The following is a 21167-nucleotide window of genomic DNA, read 5'->3' on the forward strand; positions in this document are numbered from 1 at the left end:
CTTTCTTTCTTTCTTTCTTTCTTTCTTTCTTTCTTTCTTTCTTTCTTTCTTTCTTTCTTTCTTTCTTTCTTTCTTTCTTTCTTTCTTTCTCTCTTTCTCTCTTTCTTTTTTTCTTTCTTTCTTGTGAGGCAATTGGGGTTAAGTGATTTGCCCAGAGTCACACAGCTAGTGAGTGTTATGTGCCTGAGGCCATATTTGAACTCAGGCCATCCTGACTCCAGGGCCGGTGCTATATCCACTTCACTACCTTGCTGCCCCTGGAAGACCCTTTCTAAGGGCTGGTTGTAGGCAAGAGGACTTGAGGTAACGGAAGAGACAGAAGACATGGTATTATCAGTTGAACTCAACTTGAGTTGTTGAGTTTTGTTTTTCTTTTTTGATTTTTTTTCATCTTTGATTTTTTTATTCATCTCTTTCTCTTAGCCCCAGGTGTGGCCGACCTGGCACTATCTGAGAACTGGGCTCAAGAGTTCCTGGCAGCTGGAGATGCCGTGGACGTAGCTCAAGATTACAATGAGGCTGACTGGTCTCAGGAATTCATACCTGAAGTTACAGGTGAGGCTTTAAATGAGGGAGTCTGTAACCCTCTTCAGTAAAACAGTCAGATTCATTTCTCCTCCCTTTCCTCCCCATCCCTTCCCAATCAGGATATAATGCAGTTTCAACAGCTTTATCCTTAGGTCCACTGGCTCAATTTTATAGGAAGATGGGCCTTTGACTTCCATCTAGGTCAGGGGTTCTTAACCTGTGGACCATGGACTGTGTTTTTTAAAAATACTTTGATAACTGTATTTTTAAAAATAATTTTAAAATAGAGTTTATCATTACATTTATTTTTTCAATTAATGAGCATTTGAAAAATCAGTCTGTCTCTCCTACCACCACCCCTCCATTGTTTACAAATTTTTAAAAGTCCTCAATACATAGCCTACATAGTCCAACAAAACAAATTGCTGCATTTGCCTTGTCCAGAAAGGTATATCATACTCTGCATCTTAAGTTCATCACTTCTCTGTTGGTGAGTGACTTGTTTTATCCACATTCTTTTGAACTAATCTTTTATCATTGCATTGGTCAGAGCCTTTCAAAATTGTTTTCCTCTATGATGTTATTATAAATTATTCTATTTCTGTTCACCTCACTCAGCATTAGTTCACAGAGATCTTTCCAGTTTCCTCCGAAATTGTTAATTTCATCATTTCTTATGGCACAGTAATATTCCATTCATTCATATACCATAGTTTGTTTAGCTATTCTTTAATAGGAGGATACCCCCTTAGTTTTCAGTTTGTGGATATCACAAGAGCTGCTCTATTTAAAAAAAAAATAATTTTGTTGGGGTTTAGGCCTAGTAGTGATATAGCCTGGTCAAAGGGCATGCGCAGTTTGGTAACTTTCTAGGCATAGTTCCAAATTGCTTACCAGAATAGTTGGACCAATTCACAACTCGACCAGCAGGGTAAAAAGTATAAAAAGTATACTTTTTCCCAGAGCCCTTCTATCATTTGTCATTTTACTCTTTTGTCATTTTTACCAGTCTGATAGGTATGAGGTGGAAACTCAAAATTACTTTAATTTAAATTAAATTCTTGGTGATTTAGAGCAATTGTTGAGAACTTGGTTTCTTCTTTTGAAAATTTCCTGTTCATATCCTTTGACCATTTATTTATTGGGAAATGGCTGTTAGTCTTATGAACTTGAATCAATTTCTTATGTATCTTGGATATAAGACCTTTATCAGAAACTTGCTGCAAAGATTTTTTTTGTCAGTTACTTATTTGTTTTCTATATTAGATATTATTATGTAAAAACTTTTTAATTTCACTTAATCAAAATTGTCCATTTTATCTTGTGTGATCCTCTTTAATACTTGTTTCAGTCATGAACTCTTGCCCTACCCATAGATCTGAAAGGTAATTTCTTCCTTGCTCCTCTAATTTGTTTATGATGTAACTTTTTATATCTAGGTCAGGTTTCTATATGGAGCATATCTTGGTGTATGGTGTGCAGTGTTGGTCTAAACCTAATTTCTGCCAAGCTTCTGTCCAGTTTTCCCAGCAGTTTTTGTCAAATAGTGAGTTCTTCTCCCACCAATTGGAGTCTTTGGGTTTATCAAACAGTGTGCTGCTGTGTTTGTTTGCTTCTCTATGTTGTGTATCTAATCTGTCCCTCTGATAGACCTCTCTTTTTTTTGACCAGTACAAATCTTTTTAATGATTACAGCTTTATAGTAGTCTGAAATCTGATACTGATGACCCCATCCTCAACATTACCACTTTTTTTTCATTATTACGTGAGATTATTGAATTTTTGTTCTTCCATATGAATTTCATTATTATTTTAATGAAATATTCTATGAAATGTAAAATATCATAATAGGTCTATAAATATTCTTTTGAGAATTAGAATAGTACAGAAAATGAATTTAGATAGTATTGTCATTTTTATTATGTTGCTTTGACCAATTCATGAGATATTAATGTTTCTCCAATTATTTAGATCTGTCTTTATTTCTGTAAAGAGTGTTTTATAGTTAGGATAACTATTTTAAAAATTCATGTATTTTGTACATTTAGAACATTTTCCTAAGAAGGGGTTCATAAGCTTCACTAGATTGCCAGAGGAGTACATGGCACAAAAAAGGTTAAGAACCTCTGATCTGTATGATGGCAGGGCAGTGAAACTGGTCTTGGACCAAGAAAACTGGTTTGTATTGGTGTCTGAGAAGGTGATGATTCATTGCTCTTTGGGGGCCAACCATAAGCTAAGGTTGTAGAGAGCTAGATGCTGGTTACCATTCTAGAACCTCATCACTGTAGTTTCCTTACACAGAGAAGTCATGAGTGGTTAACCATCTCTAGTAAAGTTATGAGCTTATAAGTTCTCTTGGCTATGTTGCCTAGTCACTTTGAATATGTTTTGGGCCCCCTACAGCTTGAGATAGGAAGCTCCCTAGGATCAGGGCAGTGACAAGAAAGCCCTGGGCATTCTTAATTTGTCTTCTCAAGTTTAAGCAGTATGGAAGACTCTTTGCCTCCTCTGTTCTTTCCCCTGGTGCTTGGTGGTACAGCAACAGAGCAGGGATTTCTTGAGTAGTGTAGTAGCACAGAAAGTTCCCATTCTGCTCTTGCCCCTTTAGGAGATCCAAGGGATTTGTAGAAGTGGGTGCTGGGGTTCTATTAGGTTGTTTAAGTTACCGCAGCTGCCCTCTAATTCTAGGTCATGAGAGTGGGACCAGAAGGCCCTCTTCTGCTTGTTGTTTTGTTTTGTTTTGTTTTGTTTCTGTCTTACTTTGGTACAACATATCTGTGAGGTTGTCATTTTCTTTTGAAAGGATCAGAATTTGATTGTTAGCAAGCCATCTGGGAAAAAAAAAAGCCCCACAAAAATGCAACATGTGCTGGTATGGGAAGTCTTTTCTAGGGCTTTCTGCTGTTTTCTGTCAAATTTGTGATATTCCCTTTTCCTCATTTGGGGAAATAGCTCCAGTCTTATGACTCAGCTAAGCCAAATTACCTGAGAACATTTGTAGATGAAGCTGGAGGGGGTGGGGTCAGCAGATAACAGTGCTGGTGGACTGCCTGGATTTGGACTCTGCCATCACAGGACTAGATACAATGTGTGAGCACTGGTAAAAAGGGTTAACAAGAGCCGGAGCTAGGCTAATTCATACAAAAAGATCTGGGCTGGAGCTGATTCCATTTAAAAAATATTCAGCAATTGATTCAAGAAACCTAAAAAAGGAAAGATGCTAAAAGAATGGAAAAGATGGTGGAACAAGGTGATGCCCTTATTGATCCAATAATATTCCATAAGACTGTGTGTCAAATGCTGTTCTGTGTTTTTAAATTTTATTTGATATTGACACTCAGTAGATACAAGTCCTATGTTCACCAAAAGCCTTTGCCAGTGTCATGGAAGATGGCCTTTGATGGACTATAAATAAAAGAGATATTTGATGGGGAGATTTTCTAAATGTTTCTATTTATGAATGACATTATGCTGGTTGTATTGAATGCCAAAACCGTTTGGGGCCTCGTCACTAAGATGCCAAGTGGATAAAGACTTTAAAACAAATAGAAAAAGACAGTACCATGTCACAGAAGCCAACCAAGGAGACTTTTTAAGGATTATGTAAATATCATTTACCTGGACTATAACATACAGTTGGATGGACAACCTGTTGTTCTTTTAACAATATACGCATCCTGGGCCAACACTGCAGGTGGATAGTGAGCTGAATCCAGAATTGGCACCAGGTGGAGATTAGGCTGAATTGAATTTGACTATGCATACAGCACTTTCAGTGCTCCCACCATGCCTCAAAAGTCCATCTTTTCATTAACACCAATATTTTCCTGGTGATACAATTTGGCTACGAATAGAAGAATACCTTGATCTCGAGAGAATCACGGTTACAGACAGCTGGTAGATGTAAGCCGCCTGCAGCACATGAGAAGCGATGCAAAAGACACGTGTATGACGCAGAAAAGGAGGTAAGCCAGGTATATATTAAGAATGAGCAAAAATAAATGGACAGTATGTAGAAATGGATGGGAAAGGAAGCAAAGAACATCAGTGTAATGTTAGGACAAGATTATAAGCATTTAGACATACTCAGCTCTAACTTATGGAATGTAGGTATTTACTTCTGTTTATGGGGATAGCCAAACAAGGGTTGGAGGCAGTCATAAAAGAGAAAATTGATAATTCTGATAACATGAAATTGAAAGCCTTTTGTAAGAAAAAAAATTAATACAACTAGAGTAAGAAAGAAAGTGGTTGATCTTTGTAGCGACTATTTATAACAAGGATGTGGTTTAGGATATATAGGGAACTAATAGAAATATATGAGATCAGAAGTCATTCCCCAGTGTATAAGTGGTCAAAGGACATAAGCAAATAGCTGTCGGAAGAACTGTAATCCCTTGCTTGGCTGTCCCTTGACAGAGCTGAATTGGTTGTCGTCTAACTTTTTTAGAGAGGATAGTGTGACGTAATAGATAGAGAACTTACAACCTTACAACCAGAACGACCTGGGTTTATGTTCTGCCTTTGACACATACTTGGCTGTGTAATCCTGGGCAAGTCACTGACCCTCTTAGTGCTCTAGTCACCTCTTGAAGACTAAATTGTCAAGAAGGTGCTGACCTGCATTGGTAGAGCAAGTTTCCTCATTAGAAAATTCTCTGTGCCACTTAAATCCCTGTTCCTATGACCTTTATTTAATATTCAGGTCACATCCCTGTTTTGAGCTTCTTGTAGCATAGAATAGAATGTGTTGGTGTTTCCCTTTTCTGCTATGACAAAAAGTACTGATTGGATGTTTTGGTATACATTGGAGCTTGGAGCTTTCCTCTATCTACAAAACCCTATTCTGATGCCTACTCATGGAGTTAGCCCAGGGTTTCTAAAGATTATGCCATCAGAGTACGCTCTCTGGCAAGTTCTACTAAGCTGGAAAGACTTTGAGTGTGGTCCTGATAACAGGCTGTGTTTTTTTTCTGAGGACCAAACCAATTCATGATGGAAAAGTACATCACTAGTAGGCTGGCCACCTGGTGATGAAATGTTTTTGGCTGAGGCAACCCTTGAGACAAAATTGTTAAATGACTCTGAATTATGTGTGGCCCTTTTCTGTTCCTGTAGTGATTCAAGTAGTAGAGTATTAGGAAAAGTGTAATGGTGCTAAGAATCAAACTTCAGTTTGACTGTTGATACTATAAGTGTAAGCTCTTTGTCCAGTGACCAGGGAGTGGACATATTGTAAGATGAGCCAAATCACATCCATCTGGATATTCTTGCTATAATTGAAAGAAGATGAAAGAAGAAATAGTTTTTGAAGAGGTAAAAAAAAAAAGAAGTTGATAGAATGGGTTTTATTATACCTTCCGCAGCTATAAGAAGCGTTTCATAGAACATTTGGTCATCACATAGCACAGTACTAATGATGTTTGCTAAAAGAAGTTCATGATGATAATTGCAGCTTATGCACTGACAACTTTTGCTGAGGGTAAAGTAGAGAAATTCTATAAAGAACTTGCTAATATTCTCCAAATAAAATTAACCACTACTCTGATATTGGTGACTTTGGTCACCAGGGAAAAGGTGAGGATGGGGAGAGAGATATGGGCAAATGTGATTCAGGAGAAAGAAATGAAAGAAGCCAAAGATGTACTGTTTACATGGAAGCCTTATACTGTTATATCATCCATATTTTCTTTTTTAAAACAATTGATAGGTGCTAGACATGATGAGCACTAAATAATACCATGAAGAATGCAGTGTTTGTTTTTTTTTAACATAACAGGAAGAAAACTTGTTATAGTTATCACTGAGTCAGTTGTGTGTGTACAATTAGACCACTGATTCATCAGAGCTAAGATCAGAATTTGTAAAGAGAGAGAAATAAAAGAAAGAATAATAATAAAAATTTGGAATGCAGTTAAAATGATTAATCCTAAATTATTTAAACATGTAATTTTTAAATTTAAAAATAGGAAATGGACAATAGAACCTATGTCAACACCAACTATAATAATTTTGTCCAGAAACTTAACCAGTGTTAAGTTAATTGCCACAAGGAAACCAAAAGAACCCAGAAAGTACCTCAGTTAGCAAACATCTAACTTGCTAAAAAGAGAATTATCTTTCTTAGCTGCCAATGACAAGAGCGGGTTAGAATATAAACTCATCTGTAAAATCTTACAAAGGAAGATGATGGATGATTATTAGCATTATTGTCTCATAAAACAAAAGCAGTGGAGAGCAAAACCAGTTTAATGAAAGCCTGGCAAGAGATCCAACTAAGCAGTCATCTCAAGGGCATCCAAGACTGAAAATGGAAGGAGGACTACAAATAGAAAAAAAAATGTAAACTATTTGCAGAAGCCATTTTAGCAAATTGTTTTCTCCGTCAAAGATAGTGGAACTACCATACTGGAAAATCTAACATCACAGTCCACAAGGTACTTATAGAGATGTAGCAGTTAACACTAAAGCAAACAACCATTCAGAGTAAAGAGATAAAGATCTGTCCTGGAGGAGATGCGATTATAAAGACATTGACCAATATGCAAGGTATCTGAAGGAGGAGAAGATACCAAAGGTGTAGGAAAAAATCCTGGACTCTTAATATTGAAGAAAAAAATGACCAAGAGAACATTAATAACTACCAAACCTATATGCCTGCTGTTCTATTTAAAATCTCTGAGAGTCATCTATATACAAATCAGGAACATCAGTGAGGATATTAGTAGGGAATAAATACATTTTTGCATAGTGTGTTCAACAATGGATCACATCTTTACCATCTCACAGTTAACTGAAAGATGTAGAGAATATACCACCATTCTTAGTATTGATTACAAAAAAAGCCTTTGATCCAGTAGAACACAATTCAACCTCAAGGTTTCTCGAAATCATTCAAGATCATTGCAAGATTTAACAGCAGAGACAACCTTGTTCAGTAACTCTCTGATAAGCATCAGATGAGGCAAAATGTATGTTTGCCAAAGGCTTTTTTTGTTGTTGCTGTTACTGTTACTTTGGAGTTTTGTTTTTGAGATTATCTTGCCTAGGCTGAAAGCTATGCAGCCATTCACAGGCAGGATCCCAGTGATGATCTGTATGGACATTTTAAGTTGCTCTGTTTTTCTGACCTGGATTTTGTCACCCCTCAGGCAGACTGGTGGCCCTCCGCTCCTGGGAGCTCACCATATTAGTGCCACACTTAGTGTAGACATCCAGTCAAAACTCAGAACCTCCTAACTTAAGTGATCAGCCTCCTTGAGGTAGGGATTACTGTCATGTGCCACCACAGCTAGCTCTTGCCAAAGGCATTGATCATTGTGATGGAGGAGATCAAGCACAAGGTGAGAGCCTCCAGATACTCTAATTTGCAGATTAATGTGCTAGTTGCATCAAGACCCAGGACATTCTCAAACAGATCTGTAATCACTCAGATGAGTGCAGCCTGACCACATATATAGGAAAGACAAAATAGGTGAAAGATGTCTTGTCCAGATTTCAGCATAGATTTGAATAGACACCCAGTTGAACTTGTCTAATAGTTATGTATATCTGGGACAATTAGTACAGATAACACACTGATCTGGTTCTAGGGTTCAGAAATAACAGCAGGTTGGATTGCCTTTAGTAAATTGCAGCGCTCTTTTACTCATCCCAAATTTTTCATGCAAGGGCTATCTTTTTTCAGTATTAATACTTGCTGTATGACAGCAAGACATGGGATATCAGTGCCTCTTAAGAGCAGAAAGTCTTAAGAGAGTCTCATCATGGTGTCAGCAGGCTGCACCATATAACCAGTGAAAAATGCTGACGAATACGAACAAATGGTGTCATCAAGAAGTTGAGTGATAGGAAGAGAAGATGGGCTATTCACATGACAAGAGCAAGGCCAACCAGAGTACTCCACTTGTATCCTTATGACGTCAGGAAGAAGCGTGGAAAGCCTCCAGTTCGTTGAGTTGGATCCTCTTGTGATGAAATTTTGGTTGAACCTGGTCAAAAGTAGCACAGGGTAGGCGGGTGTAGGTGGGTTGTGATCTGCATTGTTGGAAGTCCCAAACTGATGAGAGCACAGATCCATTTGAGTGTATTGGAACTTTGTTGCTCTCTGTTCCTTGGGGTATATGCCCAATAGTAGAATTATGGGGTCAGGGTCATTATGGTTTAAACATTTCTTGCATAATTCCAAATTGAAATCCAAAATTATTGGAGCATTTCCCAGGTCCACCATCAGTGCACCTGTCTTCTATAACCCCTTCAACAATGACTGTTCCCATATTTTTTTCATCTTTGCCAATTTGCGTGGTGTGAGGTAAAGTTTCAGACCTGTTTTAATTTGCATTTCTTAGATAGCTAGTGATTTGTAGCATATTTATTTCTTCTCCAGCTGCTCCTGGAAAGCATTAAAATAGATGGGGGTGGAGAGTGCCGTTGTTTAGGCTCTTCTTTCCTTGAATATTCCCACTCCAGGAACTAGTCCTTTTGTACCGCATAATATTCAATAAATGTTGGAAGAAATGCATCAAAATGTAAAAGGAAGCTGGTTCTTAGTCACTTTTTCATCATTCTTTTCCTTCCCTACTCTAGTTCCTTCTTGTCACCTTATTTGCTTTTACAGGACGTATGTTGGGTTGTAATAAGTATAATCAGTAGAAGAGGGCCAGCCCAGGGAAAGCTAAAGAAAGCTTCCATGTGGTAAAAAATTTGCTGGTACACTTTTTGCATTATCAATGTGATTTTGTTGTAAGTGGACAGTGTATCAAAGTTAGAAACTTTCATAGGCAGAGAGAATATTTATCCTCTTATTTTTGGCCTGTGAGATTGATGTGTATATAACGGATCCCTTGTTGACCCTTGTCAGCAGCCAGCCTATGCTTACAGTGTTGGCCCTGAGATTAGAGGAACTTGCAAGTGACTTTTTCAAAGCTAATATAACAATGGGACCTGCTTCCTATAGGATTCTCCTAAGATAAGTTATGTTGTTTTTTTCCCTAACTAGCTCTTTTGAATGTTCTCTAAAATTGTATTTCTCAAAAATGGAATATGCTGTAGTTTTATGAAGGCTTCTTGAAACTTAATAACAAGCTGCTGAAGGAAACCAAGTGGAATGTTGGGTAGGGAATGACTGGAAAGCAAGAAGGGAAGGATTGGGGGTTCTTTTATTCATCAATGAGAATGGGGCAAGTGGCTAGATGATGGGAAATTGGTACTGTAAATATTAAGCACTTAGTATATACTTATCATATTGGAGACTGAGGGTCGATCGGCAGGATACAACTCAATAGAAAGGCATCTGACCTTGAGGAATTTTTTTGGATTATAAGATCATAGATAATAGAATTAGATGTGTCTTTAGTGGCCATTTAAAAGCCAGTTTTTACTCCCTGATTTTAGTTAGGAATAAGGTAAAGAAATGTTGCCTGGGCTATCTAGGGAGAAGAACCTTCATGTTAATATTAAAAGGCAGTACCTGAAACTGGGGGACAGTGTCACAAAAAAAAAGTTTGGGAAGCATCCATTTTTATGTTGAATATTACTTAATGGTTAAGTAGATTCTAAGGGATAGCAGAAGTGCCATGGAAAGTTGTGTTTTGTGATTTTCTATATAATCCTGAAGGATTCATGTGCTATCTTAGTAGAAAGAGTGATAGGCCATGTTTTCTAGTATATAAGCACTACTCTGCTTTTTACCCCTGTGGGGTGTGTGTGATCCTTTGAAAAATTTTTCCCCTTCATAGCCCACTGTTTTCAGACTGCAACTCCAAATCATGTGGAGAGGAATAATTAAAATTAAAGCAAAACCTTGGTAACAAATATTTTTCATGTTCTGTAGTTAATAATGTTACATTTTATCAAATAATAACAACAGTTTACTTCATATTTATCTCATATTCTGTAGACAGATGAAAATGATATTCTTTAGGAGCAGGTATCATTAAAATTAAATGATCATATTGATCGAAATACTACATCTTGATTCCTTTCAAGGGTTTGGAGAAGCATGTCTTCCAAATAGTTCAGGATATTCTTAACGTTTCCTAATTTATACTTTTGACCTACCTAGGGAGTAGAGACAGACTAGGATTTGTGTTTTTTTGTTTTACATGTAGAGAAAGTGAGGTAGATAGTGAAGGAAGAGAGGAGTGAACTTTGCCTAGGTCACCTGTTAAGTGGACTGCAGAGCCAGCAGTACTGTAGAATCAAAGAATCTCAATTGTAGCTCCCTAAGAGTGTAAGTGTGTGTGCGTGTGTGTGTGTGTGTGTGTGTGTGTGTGTGTGTAGATTCTGTTTTGATCTTTGCCATTACATTGAAGATTGGATAGGTATTGAATATGTTTTTCTGATGATCCAGTTACTTTTGCTGTTATGTAGGGAGGTGTGGACTCCCCCTAGTTAGGGGATAACTCCCTAGCCTTATGTCTCTGCTGATTTGACCTTTAGGATCTTTTTCAGGGTATTCATCGTGCTGCACTTGTTTCTAGACATGAGGAAAATGAAGGACAAAGTCCTTGTGTGTGGCAGGCAGTGTCGCATTCTACTTGTAGTCTGTCTTGATTTGTATGTTAGAGTTTTTCCCTTCTGTTTTCAGCAGGACCTTGTGTGCTGCTTGCCTCTGAGAAAATATATTGAATGAAAAGATTTTAAATAAATGCTTGCAGAGCAGGGGTAACAGTCTGGGAAGCCTGACTCCCAGGTGGCTACTTTTGTCTCTCACATCGTCTGGGAACAGTATTAACTGGTAGGGCTGACACAGCTCCTCCTGCTGGGGCATGTGGTTCCCACTTCATGAGTATTCTGTTCAGAACGGGGAATGAGATCATATCTTTGTACTCCAAAAGCCACTGAGGAGAAGACAGCAGATAACGACCTTCTATCAGTTCTTGAATCTGGGTAGAGGGAGAACTGGTTAGGCAGTTTGTGATAAGGAATAGGAAGTCTTCTGTTTGTGCCTTAACTCTTCCCTCTCTGCCACCTCACAATCTTTTTTTTCTCAATGAGGATGTTCACTATAATGGTACCTTATATTTTTATAGAACTTTTGATTTTCAAACATGTTTTATTGATGCATTTTGTCTACCTATCACAGTTCTTTCCCACCTTCCCTTCCAGATCAAACCCTCTCTTTAAACAAAGAAAAACAATTAAATCTGATACAATGTTTATAATACTTTCTTACAGTAATTTTGCGCTCATCTGCCAGGAGGAGGAGGTTATGTTTATTTCTCTCTTCTCTGGGACTGTCACTGGTTTTTCCATTACTCGAGGGTTTGATTTCCTTTTAGTCATCTTTTCATTTACATTTTTAGATGTTGTATATCATTTTCTTGTTTTGATTACTTAATTTGGTATTATTTCATATAAACCTTGCTCATTCCTCTGAATTCTTCCTATTTGTCATTTCTTGCTGCATAATCATTCCCACGTGCATGACATTCATGTACCACAGTTTTTCATTCCCCAGTTGATGGGCATCCACTTTATTTCTGGTTCTGTGCAGCCATAAAGAGGGCCACTGTGAACATTTTGGTGTATGTTGGACCTTTGTTTCTGTCTTTGGCATCCTTGGGGTACTTGTTCAGTAATGGCATTATTGAGTTAAAGGGTTTGGTTAGTTTAGTTACTTTTATTATATAATTCCAAATTAAATTCTACTTTGCAGCCTGTCTTCCCACTGCCCCTGCAGTATTGAATATTGCCAATATTGACTGTTCCTAATTATTTGCCAGTTTTCATGGTGTGAGGTAAAACCTTAGAATTTTAATTTTAATTTCTCTTAATATTTCAGTGTGTTTTAATGGGGTCATTTGTGGTTTGCAATTCTTTTGAAAAAGTTGATCTCCTCCGCCCCCTCTCTATTGTGGTTGGCTCTTTCTGTCATGTATTTGAGTCATTCTCTATTATATGGTGCTCTAAGTTTTATAAAGTGCTTTCCTTCTAGCACTTTATCACTCCTTTGTGAGGTAAGTAGTGTGAAGATTACTCTCCACATTTTACAAATGAGAAAACTGGGGCTTTGGGAATTAAATATCTTGCTTAGGATCACATAGCTGAAAAATATCAGAGCTGGAGTTTGAGCCCATGTCTCTTGGCTCCATGTCTCATACTTATAGCTGCTCTGGGCCTGACCTCCCCATGTGGCCTCATGACCTTCTTTGACCTTCAGAAACCTTCTACCTCTAACTTCCTGAAAGTGGAGTTTCATTAGCATGGTTAGTCCAGGGAAGTGAATAGGTTTTTTTTGAGATACTAGGAATAGGGAAGCCATCTAGTCTGTACATAGTATTCCTCATTTCCCCATTCTCTGGCTGACTCTGTTGGTTCTCCAATCTCCCCTAATCTCTGCAGACCCCTCATCGGTGTCCCCTGCCCGCTGGGCTGAGGAGTACCTGGAACAGTCAGAAGAGAAACTCTGGCTAGGAGAGCCTGAGGGAACAACCACCACTGACCACTGGTGAGTCCTGGCTGTTCCTTCCTGTACTTCCAAGGAAAGATTTCAGGCAATATTTTTTATCCCTTCTAACATTTCTCATTCACATTTACATGCTGTCTTCTCATAGCTTCTTATTCCTCCTTAGTTAGCTTCTTTAATTTTTCCTACTTGTATTATGTCCAACATAAAAACTCTGTAAGTCCTGCCCTTAGTTCACTATAAGTCTAGAGCTGCCCTAAGGCCTTTGTTGCATCATTTGTGATTCCTCAGTCCTTCAAGGTTGTGTGTTAGGGAAGGAAATAAAGGAGGGAAGAAGGATTTAGTACCTAGTATATGCCAGTCATTGTGCTAGACTTTTTACAAATATTATCTCAATTGATTCTTATAACAACCCTGGGAGGTAGGTGCTATTATTATCCCCATTTTACAGTTGAGGAAACTGAGGCAGACAGGTTAATTGACTTGCCCAGCATCACAGAGCTAATAGGTATTTGAGCCTGGATTCAAATTCGGGTTTTCCTCACTTAAGGTCCAGAGCTTTGTCTATTACACCACCTAGCCTTAGCAAAAAAGAAGATAATAGAATATGGGAATTCATCTTTTCTTCCATACCCATTGTCCCCTTTTAATATATGTATACATTTCTCTTCAGCTGAGAGGAGAAAGATGTTGTTCAGGGCTAGGAGGGGTATGCATAAGGAGTGTGCATAAGGTGGTTGTTTTTTGGAGCATCAGATCATTCTGTCCTCTTCTGGCCCAGGTACAAGGAATATCTTCCTGATGAAGACCTGCAGTCCACTGCCAATGACTTCGTGGCCAAGGTGGATGACCCTAAATTAGCTAATTCTGAGGTGAGCCTCACCCTGCTGTTTCTGTGTTTGGGAGAGCTAAGCATGGAACATAGGGAATGTGTTCTTCTACCGTGTTCTGTCCTGGGAGAGGGAGTTGAGACAGCAGGTCTTTTCCTATAGTCTCCTCCATTCTTGTCTCTTCTTCCAGTCTGTCAGCCCTGCTCTGGGCTCACATTCTTCCCTTTAGTCTTGAGCCTCTAGTTGATCAGTTCAACTTGGAACCCTTGGCTCCCTTGTCTTCACTCACCCCTTGCCAGGCTCCAAGCCTGGCTTATTCCCACCATCTCCCTCTTTGATCCTAACTATGTGCTACTCACTAAAGGCTACTAGAGAGTTACACAGCTGTGCCAAAGGGGTCTACTAGAAATTTATTGTTTTATCACAACTGTGCCCTCATGGCTGCATGGCAGTATTCTTAGCAACACTTTTATTCTTCTCTAATTGACTTCCTCATACTCTCCGACAGTGAACTTTCTGTCCTCAAGCCCACTGTAGTACCCTAGGATCTCATCTCCCTCTTTACTGAGAAGATAGAAGTCATATTTGTGTTTCCCTTTTCTCCCTATTTGACCCCTCAAAATTCCTTTAGCCTTTTTTTCGTTTCCTGTAGTTTCTGAGGAAGAGGTCACTCTTCTTTGCCAAAGCCAACCCCTCTACTTTTGTCCTTGATCCTTTCCCTTCCTTTCCCTTTTATGAAATTTACCTTCTCAGTTATACCCCCTTTTTGTTTAATCATCAATTTCTTCTTATTTGCTGTTTCCTTACCTATTTGCTACAAATGTGCACAAGTCTCCCCCGTCCTTAAAAAACCCTGCCATCTTAAGCTGTCATCACACATCTCTTCTCTCCTTCACAGCCTAACACCCAGAAAGAGTTGCCTACACTCTTGTCTCTACTTCTATACTTCCCACCTATTTCTCAACTTTTTGCAGTTTGGCTTGCGACCCCCTCTGTTCCCTCCAAGGTGGGATTTGAACCCATCTCTTGCTTACTCCCAAGTCTAGTGCTGTATCCATTTTGCCACTCTGTTTAGCAGTTGGATCTCAGGGTCAGAGGACGGATGGTCTCATAACTGCTAAAACCAATAGACTTTTCTTCGTCCTCATTCTGTTTTTTCCCTCTTTGCTACACTGCTGAGCACTTCCTCCTTCTGAGAACGCTTACTTTCCTAGACTTCTGTGACATTCTTCTCTTTTGGTTTTCCTCCTACCTATCTGGCCATTTCTTCTTGGTTTCTTTTGTAGGATAATCATCTGTCTCCCAACCACCAACCTTTTTTGGCTCTCAAGGCCTCTGTTTCTTTCCAGACTCTCTGTCTTGGCCATCTCATAGATATGATCCTTAATCTCCTAAATCATTGCCAACTACCTGTGAATGACTCTGCCTGGATTTCCCCCTAGCCTCTGAAACTCAACTGGTCCACAACAGAACTCTCGCTGTCTTCCCTTCTTCAGGCTACCTCTTTCCACCCTGCCTACTTATTTTCGAGGGCATCTCCTGCTTCCAGTCACCAAGGGTTGCCACATCAGAGTCATCGTTGACTCTTTCCTCTCCAGCATCCCCTATCCGGTTAGTTGCCAAGTTTGGTCAGTTCACCTTTGACAGTGCTTCTCACTTATATCCCTGTGTTTTTTCTAAATGGGTTGTAACTACCCTAGGTCAGGCCCTCATAATTTCTCCTTTGAACTTGTAGTGTAATCTCCCTGTTTCCAGGTTCTCCTTTCTGATCTGTCCTCTGCATTGCTGTCAGATAAGTATTACTAAGACACAGGTGTGACCATGTTACTGCCTTGCTCTACATTTTTCAGTGGATAGCTGTTTCCTTTAGGATAAGATACAAATTCCTCAGGTTGGCATTAATGGACTCCAAAATCTATCTCTGATCTCTGTTTCCAGACTCCTTTTGTATTATTCCCTTTCATGTAACCTGTGTTCCAGGCACGCTAGCCGGCTAGCTCTTCCCCAAACTAAAGATTCCTCCTTCCGTCACTGGGCCTTCTTTGCACTGGCTACCTCCAGGCTTGGAACCCTCATAGCCCTAGAATTCCTGGCTTTCTTCAAGTATCAGCTTAAATGTCACATTTTATGTAAAGCCTTGACTGACTCCCCCTCCCTCCAGTTATTAGGACCCTCCCTCACTTCAGATAATCTTGTAATAACTTGTCTGGGTATATATTATATCCTCACAATAGAGTGTAAGCTTCTTGGGGACAGGAATTGTTTTTTGTTTGTTTTTTTTATTCCTAATACCAGCATAGTGCCTTGCACTTGGTAGGCACCTATTAAGTGCTAATTGAATTTCTTTCCAAAGAAATGAGATTTAAGACCTGTCCCACAATTGCCCCTCCCCCTTTCCTTTTAGGCAGTTGGGGTTAAGTGACTTGCCCAGGGTCACAGCTAATAGGTGTCTGAGGCTGGATTTGAACTCAGGTCCTCCTGACTCCAGGGCTGGTGCTCTATTCAGTGCACTACCACGCTGCCCCAGTTGCCCTTTCTCTTATCTCCCTCCCAACCCTGTCCTCCGAAATTAGAGCCCAAGATCCTCTCCTTTTTGTTCTTGGCTACCTTTCAGAGTGTTTATCATATCTTGCCTGGAGCTGAGTATATTCAAGGAGAAGGGAGTGTGCAGGGTCCTTTCACCCATGGTTGAGGGCACACACTTGGCAGTCCTGTCCCAAGTGGCCTGTGTGTGTCTCTGTGCCCCAGTTCCTGCGATTCGTGCGGCAGATCGGAGAGGGGCGGGTGTCCCTGGATGCCAATGCGGGGTCCAGCCAGGAGCAGGCAGAACAGTGGGCAGCAGAGTTTGTGCAGCAGCAGGTAGGACCCTGTCACAACCCAGTCCAGCCTCACAGTCAGCTCTTGCTCCAAGTTAAGGTTTCCCTCTCAGTGTTCTCTGATCCCAGGTGGGGAGAGGATGGTCACCGACAGTTTTTTCTGTCAGGGCCTGCTCCCGGCGTGGGTGGCAGTGGGAGCTGATAATATTCAGCTTGAGGGACCTTTTGAGAGGATAAAGAATTTGTGGGTGGTAGAACATTGACTAGCCTTCTACCCTTTCTTTCTCACAGGGCACATCAGAGGCCTGGGTAGACCAGTTCACACGGCCAGCGAATGTGCCTGCCCTTGATACAGAATTTGAAAGAGCCAAGTCAGCCGTAGAGGTGAGAACAGAGGCCAGAAGCAAGGCCTCTTGTGCTATAGGTGCCCTTGGCAGTCTGGTGAAACCCAGGGACCCCTTTCATCTCTTATTTTAGTTTGGTTTGGTTTGGTTTTTCAAGGCAATTGGGGTTAAGTGACTTGCCCAGGGTCACACAGCTAGTAAGTGTCCATCTAGCTGCCCCCAGAATAATGTTTTCAAATGCATAAAATCAGATACATAGATTTACAAGGAGAGTCAATTATATGGAAATACAGTTAATAATTCTTTTTTTTTTAAAGTTCATGGACCACAGGTCAAGAACCCCTTCTAGAGGAATTCTTCTATGGATAGGAGCCCAGGCAGTGGGAATGTAAGACCAAATAGGAAAGTTCCTAGGAAATAATCTTAGAGGGTAGATTTCTAGTAGGCCATGATAGCTGACTCCTTTTCTCCCCAACATGTACCTTCCTACAGTCTGATGTTGACTTCTGGGATAAGCTGCAGGCAGAATGGGAAGAGATGGCGAAACGGGATGCTGAGGCCCATCCTTGGCTCTCTGACTATGATGACCTCACTTCTTCTTCCTATGATAAGGTAAGAGCCATTGTTCTCTGGTGGCCTTTTCTCTTTCAATCTTCTCTTCAAACTGGCGATAAAAGGAAAGCTACCAAGTGCACACTTTGCAAATACTATTCTCCTATGAACCTTCACATGCAAAGAAGCCTAAACAATCATACTGTCTTCCTTTGTTAATAGAAAATCATAAATATTGAATGCCATTGGTTGTAGCTTAAGTCTATCATCCTGCTTTATCAAAGCTGTCAATATATGGGATTTGGCACCGTTCAGGAGAACTAAGGAACACCTGAACTGAGAGGAAAATATTTTGGTGTCTAGTTTGGGTCTCTGGGCTTTCGAAAGGATGTGGTTTTCTTGAAATGAAACAGGATTATGCAGAAGACGATCTATGGAGTGTTGGCCCCAGTGGCTTTGAGGAGAGGAGGGTCCTCTGTTAGTAGGGGACAGCAGTTACCTATGAACGAAGGATCAGGAATGATAGGATCAGATTGTGAATCCTCCCTGTTCAGAGGTTGGTAAATGGTAGTTTATCTTCTTGCCTCCAGACACCTAACTAACTATCTGTCATACTTAAAGTGGCAAATTTTTTCCATTCTAATCCCATTCTTCATATGTTAGCTACCTCAACCAAGGTAGTGTCATTAATTAATGAGGGTTGGGGTGAAAAAGAGAATCATAGAATTCAGAGTTGTGAGAGATCTTAATAGCCATCTGCTTCAACACATACCCAAGAAAAGATTTCCCACTCTAACGAATTCCATAAATAGTCTTCTAGCTTCTGCCGGAGGGCCTCCAATGAGGGACAAGCCTTCAACCTCTGGAGGCAGCCCGTTCCAGTTTGGGATAACTTCAGTTGCTCCGGGTCTGCCTTCTGGGGCCAAGCAGAATAAATCTTATTCTATTTCCCTATCCTAGCTTTTCATGTATCCCAGAACAGCTCTCATGTCTCTCCTTAATCTTCGCTCAAAGCCTTTTACCACACTAAGTAGTCTTTACCTTTCTTAGATGTTCCCAGATTTCTCAGCATCCTTCATATACTGTGACACTTGCCCCTAAGCACAGTATTGGATGTGCTGTGACCATGGTAGAGTGCAGAGGCACCATTCTCCCTCTGGATAGATGCTGGACCTTCTATGGTCCCTGAGCTCCCAGGAACTGTGTTTGGCTGCCATGTCATAGGGCAGCTCATACTGAGTTTGCAGTCTACTAAGACCTCTGGACCATTTTCAGAGTGTTTCTTGTCTACCCATCTTCTCCTGTGAATAGCAAGCAGTATGTGGAGGGTTTGTGAAGCTCTTTCCCTGGGTAATCTTTTTGATCTTCACCACGACTCTGCAAGGCAGGTGATGTTTCAGCTGCCACTTTACAGATGAGAAAACAGGCAGAAAGAAGAGAAGTGACTTGCCTAGGGTCACACAGCTAGGACATGCTTGAGGCAGGATTTGAACTTGGGTCTTCCTCACTTAAATTAGCACTCTGTGCACTGCACTGGCACTGTTGCTCTTCTTGTGCTTGTGAAGTATCCCCATTCTGTGTTTGTAAAGCTGGTTTTTGTGAATCTACATTTAAGACTTTATATTTATCTCTGTTGAATTTCATCTTATTAGATTGAGCAGCTGCGTGTTATAAAATAATAGTTATAATAATAATAGCTAACATTTTTGTACAGCTTACATGTATTTTGTCTGTTCTTTATTATCTTAGTAGACGTTATGTACCAGCTGTGTATGTATCATAACCAATCTATAGCCTATGAGAAACATATAAGATAATATATTGCCAGTTACAAGTTTATAATGTATTTTTGTATTTTGTTTTGTATGTATGTAATATAACATTCAAAAACAATTTTTTTCCTGATTGAGAAAAGGATACAAAATGCAAAACCCACAAATTTTTTTTTTTGGGGGGGAGTTAGGCAGTGGGGTTAAGTGACTTGCCCAGGGTCACACAGCTAGTAAATGTTATGTGTCTGAGGCTGGATTTGAACTTAGGTCCTCCTGAATCCAGGGCTGGTGCTCTATCTACTGCGCCACATAGCTGCCCCAAAACCCACAGTTTCAATAACTGAAAATTGCCAATTGTTTTGCAGTACCTTATATTGAGATGTTATCTTTCTTGGGGGCTTTATGTTAACTACTGAATGAATATGTTAGACACATTAGGGTTTTAATTGGGATTTTACATAGTTTGCATTTATTTCTTTGGTTCTTTGCTGTTTGTATTAACTAATAGTATTATTTTAATAAATGTTATAAATGTATTAAAAAAACAGCTAACATTTTTATAGACTATTGTGTGCAAGGAGCTGTGCTAAGCACTTTACAAATATTATCTCATTTGGTTCTCACAACCTCCTTGGGAAGCAGGTACTGGCATTATCCTTATTTTACAAGACATTAAAGGGCCTGCCCAGGGTCACACAGCTAGAAGTGTGTGATTTGAACTGAGGCTGGATTTGAAATGAGATCCTCCTGACTGTCAGCCCTGTGCTCGTTCTCTCCACCTACTGCTCCTTCTGGCTGCCCACTAGGTCACCTAGAGAGCTGGCCTTAATCCAAGAGGGCTTGTGTTCAAGTCCTGCCTCGGCCACATACTGACCGTGACTTTGGGCAAGTCACTTAATGTGCTGTTGGTAGCTCCCTAAGACTTCTGTTTCAGAGAAAATGCCAGCCTGTGCTGGTAGGGGGATTTCTCCATTTGGGAGTTCTCCATACCAATGAACTCAGTGTCCTGTGGTTACCTTATCTAACCTGTTTAGAGCTTTTTGGATCCCAGCTCTTTTTATCCCACATGAAAGCCATCTCTCCCAGCTTTGTGTCATCTCAGGTATGATCAGCAAATACCTCCTTTGCCTTTCTCCGAGTCACTGATTTAGAAAAATGAAACAGCTCAGAGCCAAGCACAGATTGCTGGGACACCCCACTGCAGCTTCTCCTTCTAAGTTAGCATTGAATCATGACTAACTACTTTTTGAATGAGGGTTCTCCAGGGCTCTGTCCTGAGCCTGCGTGTGTCTCTTTTTGCTCTCTAGTCTTGTAAGAAATCTTGTAAGAAATTAAGAAATCACTTGGCGATTAGCTCTGTATGTCTACTCCTAATCTCTCTTCTGAGCTGTAGTCCCAGGTCACCAGGTGCCTTTTGGACATGTCTGACTGGATGTCCTGTGAGTATCTTAAAGTCAGCATGTCCAGAACAGAACTCATTATCTTTCCCCCCAAAGCCTCCTGTTACTATTGAGAGCACCATAATCCTCCCAGTTGTCCAGGCTTGCAAACTTGGTATTATTTTTAACCCCTTACTTGAACTTACTCCACACGTCCAGTTTGTTGTCGAATCTTGTCGTTTCTGCCTTCACAACGTCGTTCATATACTTCTCTTCCTGTTCTTTCAGTCAGCAAGCATTTGTTAGTTAACCACTTATGTTCACATCCCTGGGAATGTAAAGAGAGGCAAAAATAGTCTCTGTCCTCAAGAAGTGCCCATTGTAAAGAAGAGACAACACGTAAATAACTAGGTACATATCAAATATATGGAGTATTTGGTTTTTTCAGTCATGTCCAACTCTTTGTGACCCCATTTGGAGTTTTCTTGGCAGAGATACTAGAGTGGTTTGCCATTTCCATTTCCTTCTCCAGCC

At 40.1% G+C, this 21167-nt stretch overlaps 1 protein-coding gene across 3 annotated transcripts in view; it reads left to right on the top strand.

Annotated features, from left to right (window-relative positions):
* PEX5 (peroxisomal biogenesis factor 5) overlaps positions 1 to 21167 on the top strand; it is a 42068-nt gene that overhangs the window by 1867 nt on the left and 19034 nt on the right. For 2 of the 3 annotated variants that reach the window (XM_027856387.1, XM_027856389.1), the window contains exons 5-10: positions 424 to 555; positions 12877 to 12982; positions 13722 to 13812; positions 16519 to 16629; positions 16878 to 16970; positions 17423 to 17542. In XM_027856387.1, coding sequence (XP_027712188.1) covers positions 424 to 555; positions 12877 to 12982; positions 13722 to 13812; positions 16519 to 16629; positions 16878 to 16970; positions 17423 to 17542 — 653 coding nt within the window. The remainder of the gene's footprint in view (positions 1 to 423; positions 556 to 12876; positions 12983 to 13721; positions 13813 to 16518; positions 16630 to 16877; positions 16971 to 17422; positions 17543 to 21167) is intronic. The other variant, XM_027856390.1, reaches the window with a different exon arrangement.

Source organism: Vombatus ursinus, unplaced genomic scaffold (genome assembly GCF_900497805.2).
Source record: "Vombatus ursinus unplaced genomic scaffold, bare-nosed wombat genome assembly UNPS02011431.1, whole genome shotgun sequence".
Classification (NCBI taxonomy): Eukaryota; Metazoa; Chordata; class Mammalia; order Diprotodontia; family Vombatidae; genus Vombatus; species Vombatus ursinus.